General features: G+C 45.7%; 1 protein-coding gene across 1 annotated transcript in view; it reads right to left on the minus strand.

Moving 5' to 3' along the window:
- Positions 1 to 240: 240 nt before the first annotated feature.
- The window catches only part of BMERB1 (bMERB domain containing 1), a 105,330-nt gene continuing 78,911 nt past the window's right edge, over positions 241 to 26,659 (minus strand). The window contains exons 3-6 of the mRNA XM_053672182.1: positions 10,908 to 10,981; positions 4,442 to 4,556; positions 3,079 to 3,161; positions 241 to 693 (exon numbers count right to left, since the gene is read on the minus strand). Of these exons, the coding sequence (XP_053528157.1) occupies positions 581 to 693; positions 3,079 to 3,161; positions 4,442 to 4,556; positions 10,908 to 10,981 (385 nt within the window). The 3' untranslated portion in view covers positions 241 to 580. The remainder of the gene's footprint in view (positions 694 to 3,078; positions 3,162 to 4,441; positions 4,557 to 10,907; positions 10,982 to 26,659) is intronic.

A 26,659-nucleotide genomic window follows, 5' to 3' on the forward strand; every position in this document is an offset into this window, starting at 1 on the left:
AGATGTGACTACGACACCACGCACAAGCTCACTCTGGAGATGAGCCCTCTGTCTTGAAGGTATGTAGGCTGTGTGGAGCCCTCCAGGGTACAGCCCCTGGGAGAGGACAGATGGGGGATGGAGCCGTGCCCCTTGAGGCAGGCCTGACAGCAGCGCTAGGAAGGTAGATGGGGGATGTGTCCAACGTGGTGCTAGGTTGTTGGAAAGTCACAGCTATACACACCTGGGGTCATGCCCCTCTCCAAGTCATTCGCATGGTGAGTTAGATACAGCTAGATAGAAGTGGAGATATACTTTTTTGAGGAAGGACCTTTCCTGGTGGTTGGATAAAAGGTAAGACAGACTCCTGGGTTCGGCATGCTCTGGGGAGGGCCATGCGACGGTGAGGGACTCCCTATTGCTACACTCTGTACAGGGCGGCCGGGCCCGCCCGCTGCACCCATGGCCCCTGGTGGCAGTCACAGGCTTGCCTTCAACCCCTTCCGCCTTGAGAGCTCTTGGGCCCCAGTGAAACGGGGGCTATGAAGACAAGTGGATGGGAGGGCGGTCCCCATGGCCCCGGGGGCACCCCACATGAGGGCTACATGATATTGCACTGGGTGGCCCCACAGCAATCCTTGATGAGCGCCAGCCCGGTCTTGGCCACTGTGGGCTTGCTAGGTGGGGGCTCTGCTTTCTTCTCGGCTCTGGAGCCTGCAGCAAGGTAGGAGAGCAAAGAAAGAGAGGGAAGGAAGGAGAGAGGGAAAAGTGAGGTAAGGAGAGCCCTGACCATCTGCAGCCCCAGCCCCATCCCACCCCCCAGCCAGCCTTTGCTTTACCTCCACAGACCAGGTGACGTGGAGAACTGGCATGAACTCTATATGGTCACACTGACTGTTCCCACTTCCCTGTGAGTTACCTGGCTTTCAGTCCTCAGCTTCCGGTCACAGCTTTAAACCTTATTCTGTTCAGTTCTCCTTGCCATTGTACAATACCTACCAACCCTATCACAGGGTCTGGCATTCAAGAAGTATTTGGTGAATGTATAAATGGAAATTTTGTTCAAGTCACTTTAGTCTGAGGGCTCACATCTTTTAATTCAGGAAAATGCTCATTCAGTAGCCTTTTAGATACCTCTGCCACTCATTCTCTTATCTCTTTTTTTGGAATATGTATTAGATGTAAGTTGGGCCTTCTTATTCTATATTCCATGTTTTATTCCTTCTCTTTCATATTTTCTATCATTTTGTCTCTGTGATTCATTCTGGGTAATTTCCTCAGCTGTGACTTCCAATTTATGAATCCTCCCTTGGACTGTATCTCAGAAGTTAATCTAATTGAGTTTTTACTTCATTGAGAATACTTTTTAAGAAAGCTAATTGTTAATCTACCTATTCTTTTTTCATAGCATCTTGCTCTTTCATTTTGTGTTGTAGACCTTCTCTTATCTCTTTAATAATTTTAAATATACTTATTGTCTCTTTTAGATAACATGTTACTTCTAGTTCTTGGGAAGACATTTTCTTTTCTCTGTTGCATCTACAGACCCCTCTCACAATGGTTCAGTTCTTCATTGTTTTTACATTTTTATTGAGAGCTTATCTTCATGGGGACTATTTTATCTGTGAACTGTATATTATGGAATGCTGAAGGGTCCACACTGAGCAATGTTGCATTTGCTTTGCTTTGCTGGGGTCTCGGAGATTTTACTGGTTTTAGATCAGTTTTAATTTTTCAACTTGGGTTTCCAGCCCTGGATAAGTAGTACAAATTTGGACCCCACACATGGCCCCTTGAATGTGATGCGGGCTTGGCATTTTGATTTCTTGCCAGAATTCTTTTTTCTGTCTTCCTAGTAAGATTTCTAGCCCCCTTCACTCTGATACCTCTGACATCCCGTGGCTACAGGAGTGGGCACGTGACACAGATTGGCCAATCACAGCATCTCAGCCTCTTGATAATAGTGAAGGAGGTGGGGTCATGAACCAAGCAAGGCCAGTTAGAATTGTTCCCTTAGACGTATATACTTAGATACCAGAAGAGAGAATCTGTGGCGTTGCCTTGTGGCTTCCAAGTTATGGTTCTGGAGTTCTGGCCCCATGGAAAAGACCTAGGTAGTAGGAGAAAACTGAAGCTAACATACAAAGAGGGGCATGGATGAGAAATGGGAGGAAAGCAAGTCTGTCACAGTGTCCAGTCCCCGAGCCCTGGCTCTTGTTGCTCTTCTTCCAAACCCCCGTTTTGTTAGAGACTGTTTGAATTGGGCATTCATTTTTTTAAAAATATTTTATTTATTTATCTTTAGAAGGGAAGGGAAGGAGAGAGGGAGAGAATATCAGTCTATGGTTGCCTCTTGTGGGTCCCCTGCTGGAAACTGGCCTGCAACCCAGGCATGTGCCCTGACTGGGAATCAAACTGCAATCGTGTGGTTCGCAGGCCTGTGCTCAATCCACTGAGCTACACCAGCCAGAGCTGGGCATCCACTTTTATACTGAGAGCAACCTCACAGGGTCAACAGAGAGAAGACAGTCCCTAGACAGCAGGACCCATGCTCACGTCAATGTGCTGATGAACGGTGAAGGCCCTGCACAGAGAGGGCCAAATGTGCAGCATTTCCCAAACTTATTTCACACAAACCCTTTATGCTCTGAGTATCTTGTGAGGCTAATATGCTAAGAAGCATAACTCTGGCTCCACTGCCTCAGAAATTCCAAAGCCAACAGAGGCCAGAGCTCCCTGAGCCTCAGTTTCCACCTCCGAGCCACCTGCTCCTAAGAAATGCACCAAACTACCCTAGAGAATGGCGTCTGCTGCCAGAACTGGCTACACCGTTTGTAGAACCCAGTGGAAAATGGAAATGCAGGGCCCCTCATTCCAAAATTCTTAAGAATTTTAAGACGGCAACAGCTGAACGTGATGCAATCCCAGCACCCTTCTAGACATGGGTTGCACAGCCATGAAGCTGCCCCTGCCTGCTGACATCCTGTGCACAAGTTTGATCTCTAATAAATATTTTGTTGTGCCTTCTCCAGGACCCAGACCTCTTTTCAACCTCCCTTTCTCTTGGATGGGATGAGAAGAAATCATGTATGCACTCACTGGCTGGAGATTTGGTTACTTTGTCCAGAGGTTTTAACTTGATTCTCAAGAAATCAGCCATTTCCTTGTCCTCCTCCTGCTCCCTGTAAGGACAGATGTATAAAGACAAAAGGAAAGTGGAGTAAGCAAGGAGAGCATCAAGGAGCCGATCAAATGAGGCACGAGGTTTAAGTGTGTGGAGCATGTAACCGTCTTTGTGAATGGTGTGTGTATGTTGTTGCATATTATGTATGGATGGTACATGTATGGTGGTGTGTGTTATATATGTAAGTAGACACATGCATGTGGTGTGGATAGTACTTGTGTGTTATGTGTTATGTATGGGTGGAGTGTATGTTTTCTGTGTTATATGTATATGGTATTTGTATGTTGCGTTTGACGAAATTGCTTTGAAGCACATATCAACAATGGAGTAAACGCCTACCCAGAGCATGGGTGAGACCCCATGGCAGAGGCAAGAACATTATAAGACCCAATCTCCCTGCCGGGGGTTCAGTGAGCTGGGCAACACCTCTCTTGACCCTGTGCCTGTAAGTCACCCTGCATATGTGTGCTTCCACAAGACACATGGCAGGTCTCTGAGGCCAAGTTATCTCAGATCTTCCAAGGGTCCCCAAGGAGCAAAGGCAGTTTGCAAGGAGAGCATCCCAGGGGCCTGGGATGACCCAGGAGGACACAGAGAATAAAGAGGAAGTTGCCCTCTGGTACTGAAGAGGCCCATGAGGCCCTCTCCTTGTACAGGGCTCCAAAGGCTTTGCTCCAGGATAAGAATATTCAAGGATCAACACTCATGTTTCCTAAGCCCAGTCTCCTCCTGAGTCTTCAGGTGCACCATGGCTCCAAGGCCTGTGGTTGTCCAGATCCAGGTGGTGGGTGTGTCTGCAAATAGGAGACCCTGAAGGGGCATGGGAACCACCAACGAGAGGGAAAAAAAATAGAACAACACTGGGAAGTGAACAGGGCAGGCAAGGAAGCAACAGGGAACAGAGTTTCTATAGAAGCCAACAGACGTTTCTAGAAGTTGCCTTGATGAATTGAGAGAAAGTTCACCCTTGAAGAGAGTATATAGGAAGCACCCTTGTGTGTTTGTGATGTAATTCCCCCTGCTCACTTCCTGGAATGACATTCAGTGAAGGTCCACTGTTTGTAAGACTTTGTAAGCTGGACTTGAGTTTCTCTTGAACTTGAAATGGGTTCTCAGGCCAGAAGGCTGGGTTCATTAGAGTCCAGTGTTTGGGGACCGTTTGGTGAGGCCATGACTGTTAGGCAAGGCTGTGAGTCCCAGGAGCAGATGATGGGTTTGGAAGGAAGCTGAGGGCTGTGCTTCAACAGGCTGGTACATGGGGACACGCTGCCCACTCACCTTAACCGCTCGACCTCTGCATCATCCACCAGAAAGTCTCTCTTCTGCACCAGTCTGTGGATCTTCTGGATGAGCTCATCCTCTCTCTGCTTCTGCAGCTTGGTTTTTTCTTTTTCTGGGAAGAAGGAAACATCAGCAAAGAAAAATGGCGTGAAACTGTTGAAAGCACTTGAGTCCGAGGGGCCGGGTTGGAATCCTGGCCCTACCATTTTACTAGCTTGATGAAATTGGAGAAGCAATTTGACCTCCTTCGGCTTCAGTTTCTTCCTTTGTAAAATACACCCAGTGAGGCTTAAATGCAGGGATGTTAGTAAATGACTTAGCACAGAGCTCAGACATGGAGAATGCTCAGTAAACAGTAACGATGCAGCAAGTGGGTCCTGCCAAAGAAGGCAGAGGGTGAGAAGGGCTCAGTGGGGCTGCTGGGAGGGAAATACTCCATGGCAATGGCAAAACCAATCTGTCAGATGAAAAGCTTTCATGCTGATGGCATCAGACCTGTCCCAGGTACCAAGGGCTAGAATGCCCAAGAGAAAACAAAAGAGCCAGGGCTGGAAATGAGGACTGAGGAAACTAGGAGGGCAGACACATAAACCCACTTCAGCTCCCTCTGCTCAGAAGATAAAAAGCACAGGCATCTTGTCTGCCTGCCTGCCTAGGACAGGCACTGACAATTTCCTCTAGGTCTGGAGAAAAAAATCAAAGGCGAAGAGAATACAATAATTGGGTAAGAGAGAAAATTGACTTCTCCCATTAACCAGAAAGGCAAGTGGGGAAGGGGTGGAATTTCTAGCAACCTCTGGATCTCTGGCCATTGCTATTCTGACAATGGAAGCATCACTCTTCCCACGGTGGATCCTGTGGATTCCCCAAATCACTCGTCAGCGTCACAAAGTACCTCCCAGCCCTCGGCAGGTAAATTAATAGCACCCACAGCCTCGCCAGAGGACCCTACTTGCTCAGCTCTCTCAGGGGGTTCGTATGACTTGTAGGTCCCCAAGGAAACGACAAACCTCCCTCCCCAAGATAGTTGCCCTGTTTTCTATCTCCTTCCAGTTCAGGCATCCCCCAGCCTCCCAGGCACTCAGCTGCAGCTCTCCACGGATACAACCGCTCCCAGCAACTCACAGGAGAAGCCTCCTACTCAAAGCGGTATGTGCCAGCTTACATACCAGTTACTCACTCAAGTCTCCACATCATTGGCCAATGCAGTTCACCTGCGTGTATGAGTCACATACCCTTCCTGCCAGTATCCCCTACCTGCCTGCAGGCACCACTCACCTGCTTCCAGGCATCTACCTCCAGGCCCCATCCACGTGCTCATTGGCATCACCTACCTGCCCACAGGCCCCGCTCACCTACGTGCAGGCGCTACAACTTGACTGGTGACTTGACCCTTTTCTTTCCAACATCACCCACCCACTTGCCATCGAGAACCACCAGCTTACCAACTTCACCCACTGCTTGCTGGCATCACACAGCTGATTCCTGCCATCCTTGCCAATGTGACCCTCTACCTTGCTTCTCATGCCCACCAGCACACCTCGTGAGCCCCGGCCACCACCATCCTTCCCTGGACCACGCCGTGGCCTCCAAGCTGGTTTCCCTGGCCTGTAGTCCCCGTCACAACGGTGAGCCCTCCCTGTAGAACTGACGCCCAAGCTCCTACCCCTCCTAGCTGTGTGACTCTGGGCACAAATGATTAAGGGCCCACCAGCTTAACTATTTACTGAACCAGGTACAAAAAAAATAAATACCGATTTAATGAAGGAAAAGCAAATCATACATCATAAATGTGCAAATGGTAAGTGCTTAATAAATTAAAATCTCATATTCTCATGAGCTTTTTGTTTCTATTTCATCGTGCTTTCTCAATTTTGACACTACTGATATTCGTGCTGGATGACGCTTTGCTGTGGGAGCCGCCCTGTGCATCGTGGGATGCTCAGCAGCACCTCTGGCCTCCACCCACTCATACCGGAAGCACTTCCTCCCCCAGCTGTGACAACCAAAACTGTCTGCAGATTGTCCAATGCCCCCTAGGGAGCAAAATTGCTCCCGGAATCACTAGTTTATTTTTTAAATCTTTTTATTCATTTATTTTTAGAGGGGAAGGAGGGAGAGACATATCAATGCATGGTTGCCTCTCACGTGTCCCCCACTGGGAACTGGCCTGCAACCCAGGCATGTGCCCTGACTGGGAATCGAACCATGATCATCTGGTTTGCAGGCCCGTGATCAATCCACTGAGCTACACCAGCCAGGGCCTGGAATCACTAGTTTAAACCTTCCCGATTACACAGAGAGAGATACCATTTCTATGTCCAGGGAGAAGGTGACAGGGCCTCTACAGCCAGCTCTAAGACAGCGGTGGTGACAACTGGGAGCGCGGGCGGTGGTGAGGCATCTTGGCTTGTCTTTGAGAAGCCCTCAAGTCAGGGAGGGTCCCACGTATTCTTTCCCATCCCAGAGCTGGTAAATTATTTTTTGACCTTGGCTGGTGAAACATGATTTTCTTGCCCATTCAGTGCTCTTTTTCCTTAATCTTTTTATTGATGTGCTGCCTGAACATCAGGTTTTTTTTTTCAGCTAAATTCAGCAGCAGGGAATAGCCAGAACACTCTTAACAATGAGTGGTGGCAGAAGAGGAGGAGAGGTGAATAGGAATGCAGGAGAGGAAAGAAAACATTCATACCTGAATTTCCACATAAAAGTAACTGGGACAATGCAATTTCCTGGGGAATCAACGGGGCTGAGACTGGCGTCAGGGACTAGACCCTGTTGCCAACTGGCCCTAGGACCTGTGCCACCCTATGTTTCTCGGCAGGGCAGCCCATGGCATTTTGGTAGGGACATTTTGATCTTCACACGGAACTGCCCCCCATGCTGAGAACCAGTTTTAGCATCCCTGGCCTCTACCCACTGAGTATCAGGACTGAGCTCATCTGTATTGAAACTTTTGGTGTTTTCTTCATTGCGGATTTTTTGGCATTAATTTGATATCTTAATATTGCCTTAAAATGTTATTTATCCTGATTACTGAAACATTTGTGCTCCAGCAGAGTGCCTTGTTCTCCTCATCCTAGTCTGGGTCGTGGTGACGTGCACCACAGTGACCGTGGCAACAAAGGAATGGCTCTAGAGGCTGCCCTGGCCCCAAATGGAGGTGGCTCGGGTGGCCTTGGCTGCCCTGGTGGCCACACATTCATGTCTCCTTTGCCTTGGTGGATTCCACACGTCCTCACGAGTGAAGAATGGGCTCTGGGAATTCTTCCTCCTGAGAAGGGAGATGCCAACCCATGTGGGGCCCGTTAGCATCTCCTGGGAAGTTGGAGGCCCTGGGAATTTGGGCTGTCGTGTGGGAAGATCATGGAGAAGAGATGCAGGGGGCTTGCTTCGCTCATATGCTAGAGCAAGAAAATGGAACATGCACCCAAATGAGAGAGAGGCAGAGAGGGGAGCGGGCAAAGGGGAGAAGAAGAGGGAGAGGAAGGGAGAGAAGGAGAAAGAGAAGAGAGGAAAGGAGGGAGGAGGGACCGGAGAGAGAGGGGGAAGGGAGGGAGAGAGAGAGAGAGAGAGAGAGAGAGACCCAAAAACATGCCAACAGTTTTCCTTTTCTGGTTCCAGACTCTTGTGAGGTTGGGCAGAGCGCTTCAGGCCTGCACTGGGATAAACAGTATTACCCACCACCTCCCCAAATTTTATGTCTGCCCTGTTTGGAAATAGGGTCTTTGGAGATGTCCTTAGTTAAGATGAGGCCTTACCCATGAGGGTGGGCCCTTAATGCAATAACTGGGGTCCTTATAAGAAGAGAGGACACACAGAGGCTCACACGAAGAAGTAGGCCATGACGACAGAGGCAGAGATTGGAGTGAGACATCTACAAGCTGAGAAGCCCAAGGATTGACAGGAGCCCCAGAAGCTGGAAGAGGCAAGAAAGGACTCTTCCTCTAGCGGCCAACACTTTGATGTAGGTGTCCTGGCCTACGGAGCTGTGAAAGAATCCATTTCTGTTGTTCAAAGCCACTAGGCGTGGGAACTGGTGGTGGCAGCCCAAGGAAACTAACACAATGCCCTGGGCTGCCGGGGTCTCCGCTGTCCTTGCAGGGATCGACTGTTTTTGTTTTGTGCTTACATCGGCTGGCATGGGTTATATGACCTTTCAGCCATATACCCCAGGTGGGGAGGGCAGAGCCTGTAAAAGGAGAAACTTGAACCAGCATGGTGGCTCTCAATCTTGGCTGCTCCTCACAATCATAAGAAGGTTTTTTATTTTTTTAAAGATTTTACTTATTTATTTTAGAGAGATGGGGAAGGGAGGGAGAGAGAGAGGGAGTAAAACGTCAACGTATGGTTGCCTCTAACACACTCCACACTGGCGACCTGGCCTGCAACCTAGGCAAGTGCCCTGACTGGGAATCAAACCGGCGATGCTTTGAGTTGCAAGCCTGTGCTCAATCCACTGAGCTACACCAGCCAGGGCCATAAGAAGGTTTTTTAAATGACCAATGCCAGAGCCCCACATGAACTGAATCGGGATTTCAAGTGAGTAGTGTCTGCATTTGCCTATATTTCCCCCTCATTCTTTTACTGTTTTATGTTCAACATTTTCCTTTCTGTGGTGATAGTCTCATTGAGATAGAACTCACATAGCATACAACTCACCCTTTCAAATTGTTATTCAGTTATGCAAGCACCACCACAACGAATTTTAGGACATTTTAATCACCTCCAAAAGAAGCCTCAGACCCATTAGCTGTCACTTCCTCTCAGTGAGGACTGTGCACTTGCTCGTATTCCCAGAGCCTGCCTGCAGAGGGCGCGGCCCCTAGTGCAAGCTCATCCAGCAGTGGTATCTGAAAGTTCCTCACATCACTGTCAAAACAAGAATGTGCTGAATGCACCTATTTGCATTTGTGATCCCGTGTTACGTCATGGTGTAGTCACAATTACCATGAGAGGGTGGCAGTACTGCCCTTATTTTACAGACAAGGAATTTAAGGCTTAGCATCTCCTGCTAAGCCTGAAATGAAGGTGCTCTGTGGAGTCCATCTAGCTGGTCATCCTGATTCAAACCCAGATGACTGGACTCTAAAGTAGTGATTCTTAGGCAGGGGGCAATTTGCCCACCCCCCCCCAGCACAGACCAGGAGATATTTGGCAATATCTGGAGACATTTTGGGCTGTCACAACAGGGAGGGAGGGGGAAAGCTACAGACATGTTGTGGGTAGAGGCCAGGGATGCTGCTAAATTCCGTAGTGCACAGGAAAGGCTCCTGGCCCAACAGAGAATTAGCCATCTCCTAGTGTCCCTAGTGCTGAGGCATTAAGAGCAATGCCCTGTTCTAAAGTGTGCTGTGTTGTACTTTTAGCTCAATAACAGGTATCCACTGGATGTTAGGCCACCTCTTTCTACTAAGCTGTGAGCTCCCTGAAGTAGGGAACCATTTTCTGTTCATCACTGCATGCCTATCACCAGCAGCACCGCAGCCTCTTGAGGCATACTTAGTGAACTGAGAGACTGGCAAACGCGTTTGAGTGAAGGACAGTGAGGGGGTGCGGCGTGGCCTGTACTGCTCCTTGCCAAAGCCGGGGCAGAGTTCCTGAGACAGACGTGTGTTTGTTCCTTCAATACCACCTTTCTCTTAGCACCCGTCAGGCCCTCATCTCTGCTCCCAAGGAGCGTGGAGTTTACCGAGGGACATGCATGAGTCAACAGGCAATTATTTGGTAAGTACTTTGGTAAGAATAACCTCTGAGAGGGGCACCTAACCCAGCCTGGATGAGAAGGGAAGACGTTCTTGGGAGAAGGGGTGACTTGAAGGATAGGTAGAAATTTGTTTAATAATAATTTATTAAGCCCCTACTGTAGGATGGGAAATATGCTAAGCACTCTATGTTTTTTTCCATTCATTAATCCCACAATCCTCTGAGGTAAATACCACTATTATCCCAGTTTACAGATGAAGAAATTAAATTTCAGTAAAGTGACTTAACTTGCCCAAGGTCATGGCATTATTAAGTGCCAGGCCTAGTTTTGACTGCACAGTCAGCTTGTAACCACCATGCTCTACCTGTTCCCAAGCAGGATAATAACAGTGACCATTGCTGATACTTACTGGACTTTTACTTTGGGCCAGATATCAAGCTAAGCAAATAGCTTGCACTGTTTCATTTATCACAAGGAGATTTATACCCAATGGGCTAGGTACCATTATTATTACCACCCTATTTTCAGTGGAGAAAATGAGCCTCACTAGAGATAAAGTGACTTGCCCAAGGTCAAGGAATTAGGACTTGAACCTGGGTCTGCCTGACACTGAATTATGTTTGGATCATGTGATCAGGGAGCACCGGGTTGCAAGAATGAGGTCATGCTAGGAGAGCAGATGAACACTGTCTTCCTTCCCTGAGGACAGTTGGGGCAGGCTGGGGGCTCTGAGCAGCTGGAGTCCCAGATGGTTACCTGGGATGGCGACCAAGTTCTGCAGCTCCTGCTTCAGGTCCATGATGTCATTGCACAGCTGAATGTCATCCATCCTGGGGAAACAGGACACCACAGCACAGCAGGTTATATCGGAAAACATTCTCCACCCTGAGCACGACCCCAATAGCAACAAAGAATCTGCAGGAGGGGATTGGCCTTTGTAAAGGCCACATACGCTCTTAATAGAAGTTTTCCCCCAAAAGAAGAAAACCAAAGGTTGCCTCTTACCTCACTACTTATTATAGCACCTGGATGGTGTTCCTCCCAGTCTTCCTGTGCCTAGCTTTTGTTTCCTTATATGAGCGAGCTCATGTGGCAGGTTCAATGTACTCTTTTATTAGCTTGTTTTTAAAATTTTTAAACATTACACAAATTCACAGCATAGACAGTGAAAATCTCTATTCTTTAGAGATAACTATTTTCAACAGTTTAGTACCTTTTCCTCCAGATTTGAAAAAGTGTTTATGCTTCTAATGTCATATATCATATCACTGTTCTTATACAAACACATTCTGCAATTTTTTAACTTCATGATATATCATGGGCATCTTTCCACACCTGTACATGCAAATCTGCTCATTTGTAATGGCTGTGTACTATTACATTGTGTTGATAAACAGTGACTTACTTAAATATTCCCATATTCATAGACATTTGGGTTGTTTCCTGATAACAGAGATTTGGGTTGTTTCTAGGATAAATTCCTAGAAAAAGAAATTCCTAGAAATGTAATCGCTGGTCAAGTAACATGAACACGCGCATTTTAATAGCAATTTCCAAATTGCCCGCCAACAGTGTAAAAGGATGTTCAATCCCATAATCCCAGTAGTTGGGTTGCATGTACAATTTTGCATTATGTAGCATAGTTTTGCATGTGTCTGCTACAATATTAACTCATCTTACTATAAACAGTACTTGCAATGGCTGCCTGAAATCTCACCAATTGATTTATCAACTCTATTTTCATTATGCCTGTATCTAATTACTTAGGTGGGTTTTTCAGATTGTTTGCGCTGTTTTAGCCACTGTAGGATGAACATGGATTCACATAAGGCTTCTTCTTCATAGTGGATTATTTCGTGTGGGGGGGCTATAGCATCTGAGTACAAACGGCTTGGCATGTCTACGACAATTGAGACATATTATCAGATTGCTTCCCCTTGAGTGGGATGTGTGCCTTCATTCCATATATCTTTCTTGAGCATTTACTATGTGCACCACTGTACAGGCTCCAGGGATACAGTAGCCTCTTCTGCTCACATGAGCTAAAATTTTGGCAGAGAAGACAGCAGGGGAACACAAATACAGTAGAACATCAGATGCTATGAAGAAGAATAGAGCAAGAGAGGAGATGGAGTGGGCCAATTTGGACACAGCATCCTAGGGTCCCAGGAAGAGACAGAGGGAAGCATTCATATTTTCAAAGGGCTCAACTCTGTCCACACAGCATATGAGGGTGGGACCAGGAACAGAAATCAACTCATCTGAGTCCACTGATCTGCCTCCTTCTATGGTGTCTTTGCCAAGAACCTGGTCTTTGCCTCTCTACTAAGAAGTGTCATCTACAGACCAGCTTGAGGCCCCTTACCCTTTGTGGGTCAAAAATTGCCCGTGTTACCTATTCTAATCCCAGCATCCCAGCTTTCAGGACAAGAGGCAGGAACATCTCACTTGCCAGAGGCATGACAACCATTTGTCAAGCCCTGTCCTGGAATGTCCTAGCAGGTGGCAGCTGCCTCGAATGAGCTTGGGGAATTGCCAGAAGGGTACAAACTGTTCCCATGGGTTCCTATCAGCAATTGTTCAACTGGTAGAGCTCCCGGACCCTTTTCCACAGCTAGCATGCAGATCAGGCTACATCCGTGCTCTTAATGAGGACAATTGTGGTCCCTGAGGGTGTTTAACAATATCTGGAGACATATTCGGTTATTACAATGGATGTGTGTGGGGATTGCTTCAGGCATCTAGTGGGTAAAGTCCAGGGATGCTGCTCAGCATCCTACAATAAGCAGGATAGCCCCCTCAAATATCCAGTCCAAAAAGTCAAGCATGCTAAAGTTAAGAAACCTGGGGTTGTAACCATGGAATTGACACAGGTCCTAACTGATAGTTTTTGAGAGATGAGAGAAGGAAATATGGCAAAAGGAACAAAAGAGAGATGCTCTGGCTGGTGTGGCTCAGTGGACCGAATGCTGGCTTGTGATAAAGGGTTGCAGTTCAATTCCCAGTCAAGGCACATGCCTGGGTTGCAGGCCAGGTCCCTGGTAGGGGGTGTGCAAGAGGCAACCTCACATGAATGTTTCTCTCTGTCTTTCTCCCTCCCTTCCCTTCTCTCTAACAATAAATAAATAAATTAAAAGCTTTAAATTAAAAATAAAGAAATAAAGAGACAGGTAGTGTGGTTAGAAGCAAGAATACTGACACCAAACACCTATAGTTCAAAGGGTCCATGTGCCAGTAATTTAACATCTCTGAATCTCTTTCCTCATCTATAAAATAGGAATTATAATAGTACTTATTCCTAGGAATATTATGCATGTCAAACACTGAGCATGTGCCTGGGACATACACAGTAAAATGTTTCATAAATGGTACCTATTATTATTATTATCATTCACTGTTAGAAAGAAACAGGAAGAAAAAGAGAGAAAATGCTACAGGGCAAGCAGCTTATTTGACAAATGGAACTGACATGTTCAACCTTTTTAAAAAAGCCTTGATTGATTATATTTCTTTATGAAATTTTTAAAAATTATTTTATTGTTGTTCAAGTACAATTATCTGCATTTACCTGCCATCATTCCTATCTGATTGAAGAACAGATCCCTAATTGCTGTAGAAATTTGTGAAAATACAAACAAATACAAAAAAGAACCTAAACTTATGCACAACCTTGACACGTACACCCAGATGTCACTGTTCCACTCCAAGTGTTTCGGTGTATTTCACACTGATTTGTTCATACATGTAACCCAGGTGTAACACACTTGCTCTGGCTGACCTTAGTCCTCACCCTCTGTCCATCTCAGAACTGCGCTCAACATGATTCTGAGTCCTCCCGAACACATCCGAATCTACCACACATTAACAAGTAAAATGGGGTTCTGAGGTTCTCAGGGGGAGTCGTGCTACAGAACACCATAGAAATCCCTCTTCGACAGCACTGTGGTTCTCCTCAAGTCTTGCTGCCAGCTTATCATCTCTTTTCTTTCTCCCTCTTCCTTTTCCAAATGCCTCGCAGTCAAAGTAGGATCCTTTGTGGTCTTTGACTGACAAACCTCAGTCGGCAAAAGCAAATCCTAATGTTGCTGCACATCCGCCCAGGGAAGAAGCTTGTTCCCCCCACCCTGACCTCCCACACACTCTAAGCTGTCTATCAGAGTATTCACCTAATAAAAAATCAGGTCTTTTTTTGGAATATGAATGGATGAGGTCCACCACCAAGGGAAGTAAAAAGTCAACAAATAGAAGTTAAGCAATGTGCCCAAAGTCCCACACTGGTAAGTGGATGTTGGGAGTTAACTCAAGTTTGTGTTCTTGACCACTTCACTATGGCGTCTCCTCTCCATGTGGCTGTATGAGTTGCCAATGACATGGTTGGTTGCCCACAGAGCTGACCTTCCTCCTCTGCCTTCCTCCAGAGCCCTGATTTGTTTAGGAGGCAATGTCTCCAGCCCCTGATGGAAGCCAGTTATCTTAGTCTATTTAGGATGCTATAACAAAAATACCATAGATCAGGCGGCTAAACAGCAAACACTGATATCTCAGATCTGAAGGGTTGGGGAGTCCAAGATCAAGGTGTCGGCTGATTTGGTTCCTGGTGAGGATTCGCTTCCTGATTTGCAGATAATTGCCTTCTCGGTATATCCTCATATGGTGGAGATGGAGATCTCTCTTGTCTCTTCTATAAGGACACTAATCTCACTCATGAGGGCTTTACCCTATCATCTCTCAAAGGCCCCATCTTCTTAGTACCATCTCACTGGAGATTAGGACTTCAACATACAAATTCGGAGGGAGGGGGGACACATTTAGTTTGTAGCACCATTCATGGCAATCCCATTTGCCTTTTCTGGACAGAGAAAGGCAAAAACTTTCAAAACTTTCTTGCAGGTAGAGCTAGCCATGAGACCCACTTTGAGCCAATGGGGTGTAAGAGGAAGTCTGCTAGGGGGGCTTCTGCAAAAGGTGATTAGAGTCTTAGGTGCTACCCCTCATGGTCCTGGAGCTGCTGCAGGTGCTGCTGAGGATGGCACAAGGGAATGAGGAAAGAGCTGCTGCCCTGATGATACCATGCTAACCCCTCAGACCACCTGCATCTGGACTTCCCATGTGAATATTAAATATCCTTATGATTTAAGTAGAATGACCAACCATCTTGGTTTGCCTGGGACTATTCCAGTTTTAGCATGACAATTCTATGTCCTGGAAAGCCCCTGAGTCCCAGGCAAACTGGAACAGTTGGTCACCCAAGATTTAAGACACTATTAAGCATTCACTTACTTCAGTGTTATTTCCAATAGCCAAGATCTGGAAGCAACCTAAATGCCCATCAACAGATGGATAGATAAAAAGTCTGTGGTACATACATACAATGGAGTATTACTTGGCCATTAAAAGAATAAAATCTTACCTTTTATGTCAGTACAGATGGACCTACAAGGTACTTATAAAGAATATGATTATCTAACCAATGTGCTATTCCCCTTAAAACTAATACAAAATGTTGCATGTAAACTGTAATTTTAAAAACTTTTAAAAAGGCACTATGAATCAGATGTTCTGTTACTTGTAGCTGAAGACACGTTCACTGATATGTGTATGTAGATATGTACATTTTTAATAAAAGGTCAAAACATACATACATATGCCCTGCTCATTGCGAGCATCACATTATGACAATTTTCCCATGTTATTAAATACATTGAAATAGTTCATGCAAAGTACTTTCAAAGCTTGGTGGGAACTTTTGAATAAGCCATGTTAATCATTCTCTGTACAATTAATGTTCTCTGCTGCCAGCTTGTTCCACAGAAAGAGATGTCATCTCCAAGAAACTGATCACTGCAGGGAGGAAAAGAAAGCCAGCCTGCCATCCGCATCTCAGCCTTTCACGCTGGGACGACAAAGAAAGTGGGTCATTTTACCAGTTTGGGGAGGGGAGAGAGAATAAGGGTCCATCACAAGACTAGCACTGATGTTTTATATAACTTCTTTGAGAATGACACGGTCTGGAGCCTACTGGAAAACCAGCAAAGACCATAGTGGGAAGGCCTAAGCAGAATGACAGAGGAAATGATTGACTATTTAAAGTAATCTTGATTAAGAGGACTTCCGCCAAGATGTAGACATAGGTGGAAACACTTTGAGTCCTCACACAACCAAATCTAAAAACAACAAAGTTTTAACAACAATAAATGCCACCAAACCACATAGAAAATCGACAATATGGAGTCCAAAAACAACGGACCACTCAGCTAAACTGGTGAGAAGGGCGAAGCCAGCAGCAGACTAGGTTGGGCAAAAAAGATCCCCGACCAGGGTGGTGCCCAGGCAGCCGAGGGCACAGATCCCAGGTGCGGGCTAGCTACGGGCGGACACAGGGAAGAGGCGCAGCTGGCCGTCTGTGGTAAGTCGTGTATTTGCCCGCAGATAAACCAGTGAAGAGGCAAGCATTGAGACTGCGTGGCACAGGGCGGCAGGCTCGCATATTTGCGCTCAGATAAACAGGTGGGGGTGAGCGGTGAGGCGGACTGGGTGAGCAGAGAGGACCGCCATTGCTCCCTCTCTGACCCTGCCCCCACATACAGCGTCACAAACCAGCGACCTGGGTGGCCCCGCCCTGGTAAACAACTAAGGCTCCGCTCCTCATACTTAATGGGTGAGAACAGATCAAAAATGGCTCAAGAACAACTCAGAGCCCCAGAGCCAATAAATCTAAACTATTAAGAAATAGCCAAACTTTCAGATGCACAGTTCAAAATACTGGTGATCAGGATGCCCACAGAACTGGTTGATTTTAAGTCACAAATTAGAGGAACATATGAAGGCTAAACTAATTGAAATGAATGGTAATGCACAGGAAACCAATAGTAATGGAAAGGAAACTGGGACTCAAATCAAAGGAGTAGAGCAGAAGGAAGGAAAAAATGACCAAACAAAAATATGAAGAATCAAAAATTTAAAAAAATGAGGAGAGGCTTAGGAACCTCCAGGACATCTTTAAACGCTCCAACATCCGAATTATAGGGGTACCAGAAGGGGAAGAGGAACAGTCATGAGTGGAAACCTTATTTGAACAAATAATAAAAGAGAACTTCCCCATTCTGGCAAAGGCAATAGACTTCCAGGAAATCCAGGAAGCTCAGAGAGTCCCAAAGAAGTTGAACCCAAGAAGGAACACAGCAAGGCACGTCATCATTACATTAGCCAAGATTAAAATGAAGGAGAGAATCCTAGAAGCAGCAAGGGATAAGGGGACAGCCACCTACAAAGGACTTCCCATCAGACTGGCAGCGGATTTCTCAAAAGAAACCTTACAGGCAAGAAGGGGCTGGAAAGAAGTATTCCAAGTCATGAAATCCAAAGACCTACAACCAATATTACTCTATCCAGCAAAGTTTTCATTCAGAATGGAAGGACAGATAAAGTGCTTCTCAGATAAGATCAAATTCAAGGAGTTCATCATCACCAAGCCCTTTTTATATGAAGTGTTAAAGGGACTTATCTAAGAAAAAGAAGATAAAAAAGATGAACAGTGAAAGGACAGCAAACTCACAGTTATCAACAACCACACCTAAAACAAAAGCAAATTAAGAGGACAGCTAGATCAGGAGTGAACCATAGAAATGAAGATCACGTGGAGGGTTAGCAACAGGGGAGTGGGAGGAGGAGAAGGGGGGAGAAGATACAGAAAATAAGTAGCATAGACAGTGGGTAGAAAATAGATAAGGGGGAGGGTAAGAATAGTAGGGGAAATACAGAATCTAAAGAACTTGAGACACGTGTCCATGAACTAAAGGGGGGGAACGGTGGGGGAGGGGTGTGCAGGGTGGAGGGGAACAAAGGGGGAGGAATAGAACAAATGTAATGGCATAATAAATTTAAAAAATTAAAAATAATAAAGTAATCTTGATTTAGATCCTTCTTTCATAAATTGTGGATGGGCTGGATGTCTTGGGATGGTTGGGAAGAAGAAACAGCTGGTTGTAGAGACAGATCATTGGGCTGGGATGTGACGCTTGGGTTTGAGTCCAAGCCCCACTGCAAAGCTCCCCTATAACTAAAAGAAAAACTCTGATTTTCTATACACTCCTCACTTCTGACACCAAATGTGTGGGTGTTGCCTACCAAGCAATTATTTAATTCTCAGTGGGCACCAATGGGATGTCTATAATCTGACTCTGCTCTGACACTCATGGCCAGAGTTAGCACAGACCCCACAGCCTACAGACACAGTCCACTTCAGATGCCAGCCCCATGTTCAGGCCCCCAGGACTTCTGACCAACTTGCTGTGAACTGGGGATCTCCATGACCCTTCTTCAGGTTCAATAATTGCTAGAACCACTTACAAAACTCAGGAAAACATTTACCCGCATTCACTAATTCATTATAAAGAACATTACAAAGGATACGGATAAATGGCCAGATGAAAAGGAACATGGGGCAAGGTAAGGGAAGGGGTACAGAGCTCTGTACCCCCCAGGTGTGTCACCCTCCCAACATCTCCATGTGCTCACCAATGTGGAAGCTCCCCAAACACCCTATTTTAGGTAATTTTTATGAGGCTACATTACATAGGAATGATAGATTGTTCCCTCACCGAGAATGGGGGATGAGGCTCAGAGTTCCATGCTTCTAATCATGCCTTGGTCTTTCTGGTGACTGGATCCCATCCTGCCCCTGTCTAGGGGCCCCAGCCACCTGTCACTTCCTTCGCATACAAAAAGACACTCTGACCACTGGAAATTCCCAGAATCTTGTGTCAGAAACAAGAGTCAAAGAACAAATAGAATAAAAGATGTTCCTAGCACACTTAATCAGGAAATTAGGAGAGTTTCGGGAGCTCTTGGCCAGGAACTAGGGGAAAACCCCAAATATATTTCTTATTAGACCACAATGACTTTGAGCAAGCCAATCCCCTCCCCAGACCTCTGTTCCTTTGTGCATAAAGTGAGGGGTTTTAATGATCTCTGGAGCCCAGTTCTGTAAGTGCAGAGATGGATTAAAATGCTTTAGACCCAGCCAGACCTAAGTGCGGATCTCAGCTCCACTGTTCATTGGCTATACATCTTGGGCAAGTCCCACACTGTTCTGGGTCTCACAGTTGAAAGGAATAATACCTTTGCCTCAGGGTTTTATGAAAATGAAGTCAGCTTATGTGTGGGGAACAGGCAGTCCCATGCTTGGTACACACATAAGAAAGGCTACTTCTGTCCACCCACCCACCCTGGGTAAGGAAGTGACCTGCTAGGCTGTCCACTGGCAGACACTCCTGAAAAATCTTAGTCAACATTCCTACATCAAAGGCTTAGTCTCTCCTTTGTGTGCTATTTCAACTTCCTCTGACCTAGTGGCACTGAGATGTTGAATGTGTGCATTTGTCTAGTGTTCTTGGATTAATGAACTTAAACGCTCTCCATGAGGGAGGATCAGTGTTGAGACAGCTCCAGGGAGCCCATGAGCTCAGCCATCTCTCAGCATCATGCTGGGAACCAAGAGAGCAGAGAGGTGCCTGCTGTGGGCTCAGGTGACTCATCTCTGAAGAGACAGCGCTGTGACACATCACTGAAGGACCACGCTGTCTGCTTTCTCCTTGCGGCACGAGTCTGGTCCGTGTGTTGACTGGCTTCTCCCTTGTGTAAGCAGACCCTCATTTCTGGATGTGACACTGTTCCCAGTAGCATGTCACTTCCCTCAAGCACAGATTATTTCTCTCCGCCAGGGGTTTTCTGGATTGACTCTGTTTTGACTCATCTGGGAAAGAAAAGTACCATCACTGAAAAACTCATCAAGCTGAACACTCTCGGTTTCTGCCCTTTCTGTGTGTATGTTACATACCAATTAAAATGTTTAATTGGTATGTAACCTGGAATCATTACCAACAGTATTGCTTAGTGTTGTTTCAAACCTAAAAGGGTACCGTTGGTCTTTTAAAAATTATATAAAAATTATATAAATATGGCTTCCCTGTAAAAAAAGTCAAACAACACAGAAATAAAATCATCACTGGCATTTATTAAAGTTTTTATACTATCAGTGCCAAGCTCGGGCCAAGCATTTTACACAAATCAACTCAACTCTCACAGCAACCCTCACTATCACTACCATCCCTTGGAGGGTGTTAGGAACTTGCTCAGGTTGAAGAGTAAGTGATAGGAATTTGAACCCCAGCAGTCTGATCTTTCTCCCGGGAGTAGAAAAGTCCCACATGGTGGCTGGAGTTCAGGGGAGGCAGAAATCAGAGTAGCTTGGGGGAAGGCTTCTCAGCTTAAGGTGCCACTTACAGGAGGGGGACGATCTGGATGATCAGGGAGGACGGTACCAAGCGCTCAAGTAGAGGGGATGGCTTAGCCGAACACTGGCTTCGGAAAGCGGTGTGGTATCCCTGGGCAGGTGCCAGTGAAGAGACCACCCAAGCAGGACATGTTGTGACACACAAATCAGAGTTATGAAGGACTTAACAGGGGAGCCATCCTAGGTTCCCGAGAGAGAGAGCGACACAGTGCTCTGTCGGTGACAGTGTAGGAGAAATGGTGGCCATCATGTTTGCACCAAGGAGCGAGAGCATCCTCATTCTGAACTTCTCCTTAAAGAGCTCAAAGGACTTCCTGGAAGATGTGTTTGCTCATGAATTTTCAGTAGGATTGATAAATGACGGCCCATGGCCCAAATCTGGCACCTGCTTTGGTATACAACCCACAAGGGGAGACTTGTTTTTGCATTTATAAATGGTTGGGGGGGAATAAAAAGAAAAATAACATTTCTCGACACATTAAAATTATATGAAATTCAAAGTTCAGTGTCTATAAGTTTTGTTTTATTGGAACACCGCCATGCCCATTCATTTATGTATCATCTTTAGCTGCTTTTGCGCGGCGGCAGCAGAGTCAAGTAGTTGTGACAGAGACCATATGGCCAGCAAAACCTCAACTTTTTACTAGCTGGCCCTTCATAGAAACATTTTGTTGGGTCCTGATCTTCAGAAAGAACCATGGGAAATAAATCAGAGACTAACCAAGTTGCTGGAGCTGGAAGAACTCTCACCTTCTAAGGATGAAGAAATCAATGTCTGGAGTAGAGAATATTGATCATTGATTCATTAATTTGCTAACTCGTTCAATAAATCAACCATCCAGAAAACACTTAGTGAGTGCCTAGTGTGTGTCAGGATTTCTGACTCAATTTTCACTTCCAAGAGACATCAGAAATCAAAGCCAGTTACCAAGGCCACATGGCAAGACAACAGGGCTCTCCTCAGCTGCCCAGCTTTGACCGAAGGTCCAGAGCCCAAGCCCGCCTTCTCTTCTGGCTCCAGTGGGGAATTGGGCTGTGCCCAGCGCATGCAAGGTTGGCCAACAGATTTCCCGCAAGCACCTGCTGATGCAATCTGGCCGTTTCTGCGATAGCATTTGTCCTTCATACCCTTTGCTTCACTGAAGGAGATATTAAGTTTTGTGATTTCATTTCTTAGTTTCTACTTTTATCCCCCAATCACTTGCCAAGATAATGCCTAGACTGAGACATATAAGTCATCCTACTGGATGGCTCAGTGAGCCATGAACGGGAGAGAGGGTCTGGCTTCGGGTTTCCCAAATTCTAACCCTGAGGCCTTGGGCTGAGTGATCCACAAAGAATTAAAGATGTGAACAAAGATTAGGCTCCAAACAAGTGACAGGGAGGGGGAGGGGGAGAAAGAGGGAAGAGGAGAAGAAGGTGGAAATGGAAGAGGAGGAGGAAAGGGGAAGGGAAAGGAGGGGAGTGGAGTGAACGGGAGGGAAGAGAATAGAAAGGAAGAAAAAAGAGAAGAGGCAATAACATAAATGTCCAATGATATGACATTGATTATATACATGATTTTATAACTATACAAGGAAGACTCAACAACCATTTAAAAATAATTGCAGCCCTGGCCAGGTGGCTCAGTTGGTTGGAGTGTCATTCCATATACCAAAAGGTTGCAGGTTTGATTCCTGGTCAGGGCACATGTATAGGTTGGGGGTTCCCTCTCTGGTCAGGCAACTGATCCATGTTTCTTTCTCACATCAATGTCTCTCTCTTTCTCTCTCTCACTCTCTCAAATCAATAAACATATTCTTGGGTGAGAAAAGAGTTATTGCCGACCAGCTTGCAATACGTTCTCAAAAAAAATTGAGAAATGTGTAAAATATAAGTGAGAATAAAATATAATTGAGAAAATACAGTCAACATAGACCAAGCGAAGTGAGGTAAGTCACTAAGGTGATAGGGCTGACAGATTTAGCAAATAATAACACAGGGCACCCAGTTATATTTGAATTTCATATAAATATCTCATCGTTTTTAGTATAATGATGCCCCTATGCAATATTTAGATCCTATTTCTATTTTTTAAATGACCCATTGTTTATCTGAAATTCCGATCTAACTGGGTATCCTTTGTTCTTCTCTCTGGCAAGCCTGTAAGACAAGGGAGACCAGACTCAAACACAGCCTCCTCTTCTAGGTGGTGTTGGCCCAGGAAGCCTGTTTGGGGCCTGTGGGAGGAGGAGGGTCCGCAGGCCAGAGCGGCTAGAGTAACGGCCAGTCTCCTCGCCTCATTCCTCTCCTTTCCCACAGGAAAGCCCTCCTGTGACAAGTTTCTGGTGATGTGGGAGTTCGAGAAGACCGCAATGGAAAGCCCCAAGGAGAATTAACAAAAGCGGCCAGTGGACTGACTGATGGGAATAGAAAATTGAGGAGGATTTTTGGGAACATGTGTCAAGGGGCTTGAAATCATTAAAACTCTTTAGTGATTCCATTTCTAGAATCTCATCCTGAGGAGATTGTTAAGGATACCATAAAGATTTAGCTATGATTATGTGCAATAGAGCCTCATTTGCAATAGCAAAAACAAACAAACAAACAAACTGGAAGCAACCTCAGTGTCCAACAATAATAGAGGATTGCTTAAATAAAGCCTGGTACATACACACAACGGAATTCCACACAGGCATTAGGAATGATGCTCAGAAGAGATCTTACTGATATTTTTAAAAACTGGTTAAAAATATCTTTTAATTTATTATTTTTTAGAGGCAGGGGAAGGTGGGAGAAAGGGGGAGAAACATAGATGTGAGAGAAAAACATCAATTAGGTGCCCCCACTGGGGGCTGAACCCACAACCTAGGCTTGTGCCTTGATCAGGAAATGAACCAGCAACTTTTTTCTTTGACAACAGCCAATGAATTGAGCCTTGCTGGCCAGTGCTGGTTAAAAAAGCTTGATCCAGCCCTGGCCAGGCTGTTCAGTTGGTTGGAGCATCGTCCCATACACCAAAAAAGGTTGCAAGTTCAATCTCCAGTCAAGGGACATACCTGGCATGTGAGTCCTATCCCTGGTTGGGACGCATACCTACTGGAGGCAACCAATAGATGTTTCTCACATAGATGTTTCTTTTTTGCATTGATGGTTTATTCTCTCTCTCTAAAATCAATAAACACAAATATATCCTCGAGTGAGAATTAAAAAATATATTGATCCAATTTTGCAAAGTACATACACATAGGAAAAAAGGGTTGCATTCAAAATATTACAGTGATTGTCGTGAACCAATTTTTATTTATTTCAGTTTGCTTCCTTGTATAATTTTTCATAACATGCATGTATTGTATGGATAACTTTGAACAGCTTTTGTTTTTGTTTTAACTTATCATGAGCCACCCCTTTCCTCAGAGGTGAACACAGCTGATCTTGGTACTGCAGCCGCTGCAGCAGAAGCCCCTCCTTGCTCTTGTCTCGTCAGCCTCACTCCAGCCGCAGAGTTCACAGTCAGCCTAGCAACCCAAGTGCAAGCTTATGTGGATCCTGACCTGCACCCTTCAAGCCTCTGCTCCCTTCAACTGCCTTTCCCATCCCAGAACACACCTTTGTGTCAGACTAATTCCTGTGTATCCTTCAAGACAACAGCACCCACTCTGGAGCCTGTGTGACGTTCCCAGGCTCAATCAGCTCCTCCTCCTACCTGCTGCCCCAGCCTCCTCATAATCATCCAGGCACCCAGGTTTCTCCCTAAATGGACTAGGTACCCTTTAAAGGACTTTGCCTCTTCCCTCTGTGGTTCTAGCATGTCACCCATGCCTGACACATCGAGGTAAATAAGCGATGAAGAGAGACAGACAAGCTGACAGGCAAGCAAGGAGGAATACACACAGTCCTGGATTTTTACTGAAACGAGGCCTCCAGACTACAAGTGCAGGTAGAAAATTTTCAGATCCATGATAGAGTCTCCACGAGGACAAGAGCATCAGTCAAAGGTAGCGAGTCACCCCCAGAGAAATCCAATTAAACACTGTAATTCAAGTGATCCTGCTTTGCATGCTGCTATCAGTACAGCTTCTATTCTGAGCTCTCTCAGCACTGGGGCCCTCCTGTGCCTTCCATTCTCCAATACCTGCTGAGCTCCTCCCAGTACTAAGTCTCCCCTCCCAACCCCCACATCCATCTCTCATCTCTGTCACAACGCCAACACCACACCGACAAAAGCTAACACTCTTTTGAGCACTGGGCCTCGCACTATCTTACTTAATTCTCACACTCTGCAGGGCAGGTGTTATCATTAGAACTTTATAGAAGGTTCAGAGACGTTAAGTAAATCACCTAAGGTCATACAGCTGGCAAGATATAATAAAGGCAAGATCTGAAATAAGACAGTCTGACTCTAGAGCCCTGACAATTACCAAACAAACTGGCTAGAGGTACCACCTACATAAACCAAGTTGTCCCCTTCTGTTCCAGCACCCCATCCTTGGCCTCAACCTTGCAGTCAGGAGCCTTTTCAAATGCTTTCAAACTATGGCTGTTCCAAAGGGGTCAGCTTTCTTGCAGGATGGCCTTAGCCCCTTCTCATAATTTCCATTAGCCCTCAAAATATTTTTAAATGTTTTTGAGATGGACAGTAGACATTTCCCCCATGTCATGTCATGTATAATAAAAACTTGGTGGAAAATCGTACTATTTTGATTGATCTGTACCACCCAAGCCGAGTAAAAAACGTGCACCTGCTACTGCAAACGCAACTTCCCGACAAATCCCCTAGCCTTCCTTGTGAGCAGATTGCTGGCACCAAGCCCCTAACCGTACAGAAATTCTAAAGCTGTCATTTTTTTCAACTGATCAAAAAAAAAAAGCTTAGAAACACAATCTGCATGCCTCAAACACCAGGTGAGGCTCCCCTGCCCCTCTTCCCACCGGCTACGTAGCCTATGGTCTGGGCCACCCAGGAACACAGCCCTACTCCTCCTACCAAGGCCCCAACCATCAGCATCCATTTCTGCGCCGGGAGCTATCTATAAGACCCACCCACAGCTCCCATCGCACTCACTGTGCCTTCAGAAACAGATCTGCTTTTGATAATAACCAAGTCGACATTTAAATCAACCTCATGTTTACTCAGCACCATTGATTAGTGGCCTCCTTTGTATGGGAGCAGGATCCTAGGGCTTGGTGAACCTCAAAGAAACAAGGATCCCCCACTGCTGGGCGCCCCAAAGCCTGGGCAGGGTAGGGTTATAATTAGTGGTTCTTTGGCAAATATCTATCTACAGGCTAGAAGGAAGGAAGGGGGTAGAAGACTCGGTCTATATTATTTGCCAAACTTCATAGTTTAATACTCCCTGCAGGTAACCAAGAGTCCTGAAATTTAACATCACTGGCTGGAATTAACAGGCGGGATAACTTGGGGGGTGTGTCTTTAACATTCTTTAAATACTTATTCAACTTTTTTTTTAGAAGAAAAGCTGAGCACTGTGTGAGAAAAAGATTACCATTGGTGGTGGTGATAATGATGATGGTGATGGTGACGATAATGATGATTTTAGCTATGATTTATTCAGAATTTACCATCTGCTAGGCATAGGTGCTTTATAAAGATTATCTCAGTTATTCCTCATAAGGGTCATTCTACCCTTTGAGGTACATACTATGTGATCCTCTCTGTTTTACAGATGAAGACCCTGCAGCTCAAAGAGGTTGAGTGGCCCAAACAGAATCATGCAACTAGTTAAATGGTGAAGAGTGGGTACCAATCCAAGTAGTCTGATGTGGGTGTCCTTATTAAGGCAGCAAGGAGCCTCTCCTTTCTGTACTATGAAGCCCACTAATTCGGCATATTCCTCTCCCAAAAAACAAAAATTCTGCAGATAGTAAACCCCACTATAGTTAGACCACCTACTGTCATTCACACATGGCCCTTGGGGAGGGGGAGGTCTTGCTCCTATAATGGGCTACAGTTGGAATTTTCCAGTGCTCAGTACCCGAACTCTAGTCTTGGGGAAGCACTCATTGTGACAGTTGTCATTAGGGAGGTCAGACAAGGAAGCACACCCTCTTCCTCAGGGTCAGCCAACAAGAAGCTCTTGCCCAAGACCTTGACCAATGAGTTAATGACACAGGGATGAAAGGATGGTGAAGCTGAATCTGTGGTGTGTAACAACACTCATAATGGCATCCTGGACAGATTGGTCTTGTGACCCACCCTCTGGAGCCCTCTTGA

Source organism: Artibeus jamaicensis, unplaced genomic scaffold, assembly GCF_021234435.1.
Source record: "Artibeus jamaicensis isolate MK-2021 breed Jamaican fruit bat unplaced genomic scaffold, CSHL_Jam_final contig_729, whole genome shotgun sequence".
Lineage (NCBI taxonomy): Eukaryota > Metazoa > Chordata > Mammalia > Chiroptera > Phyllostomidae > Artibeus > Artibeus jamaicensis.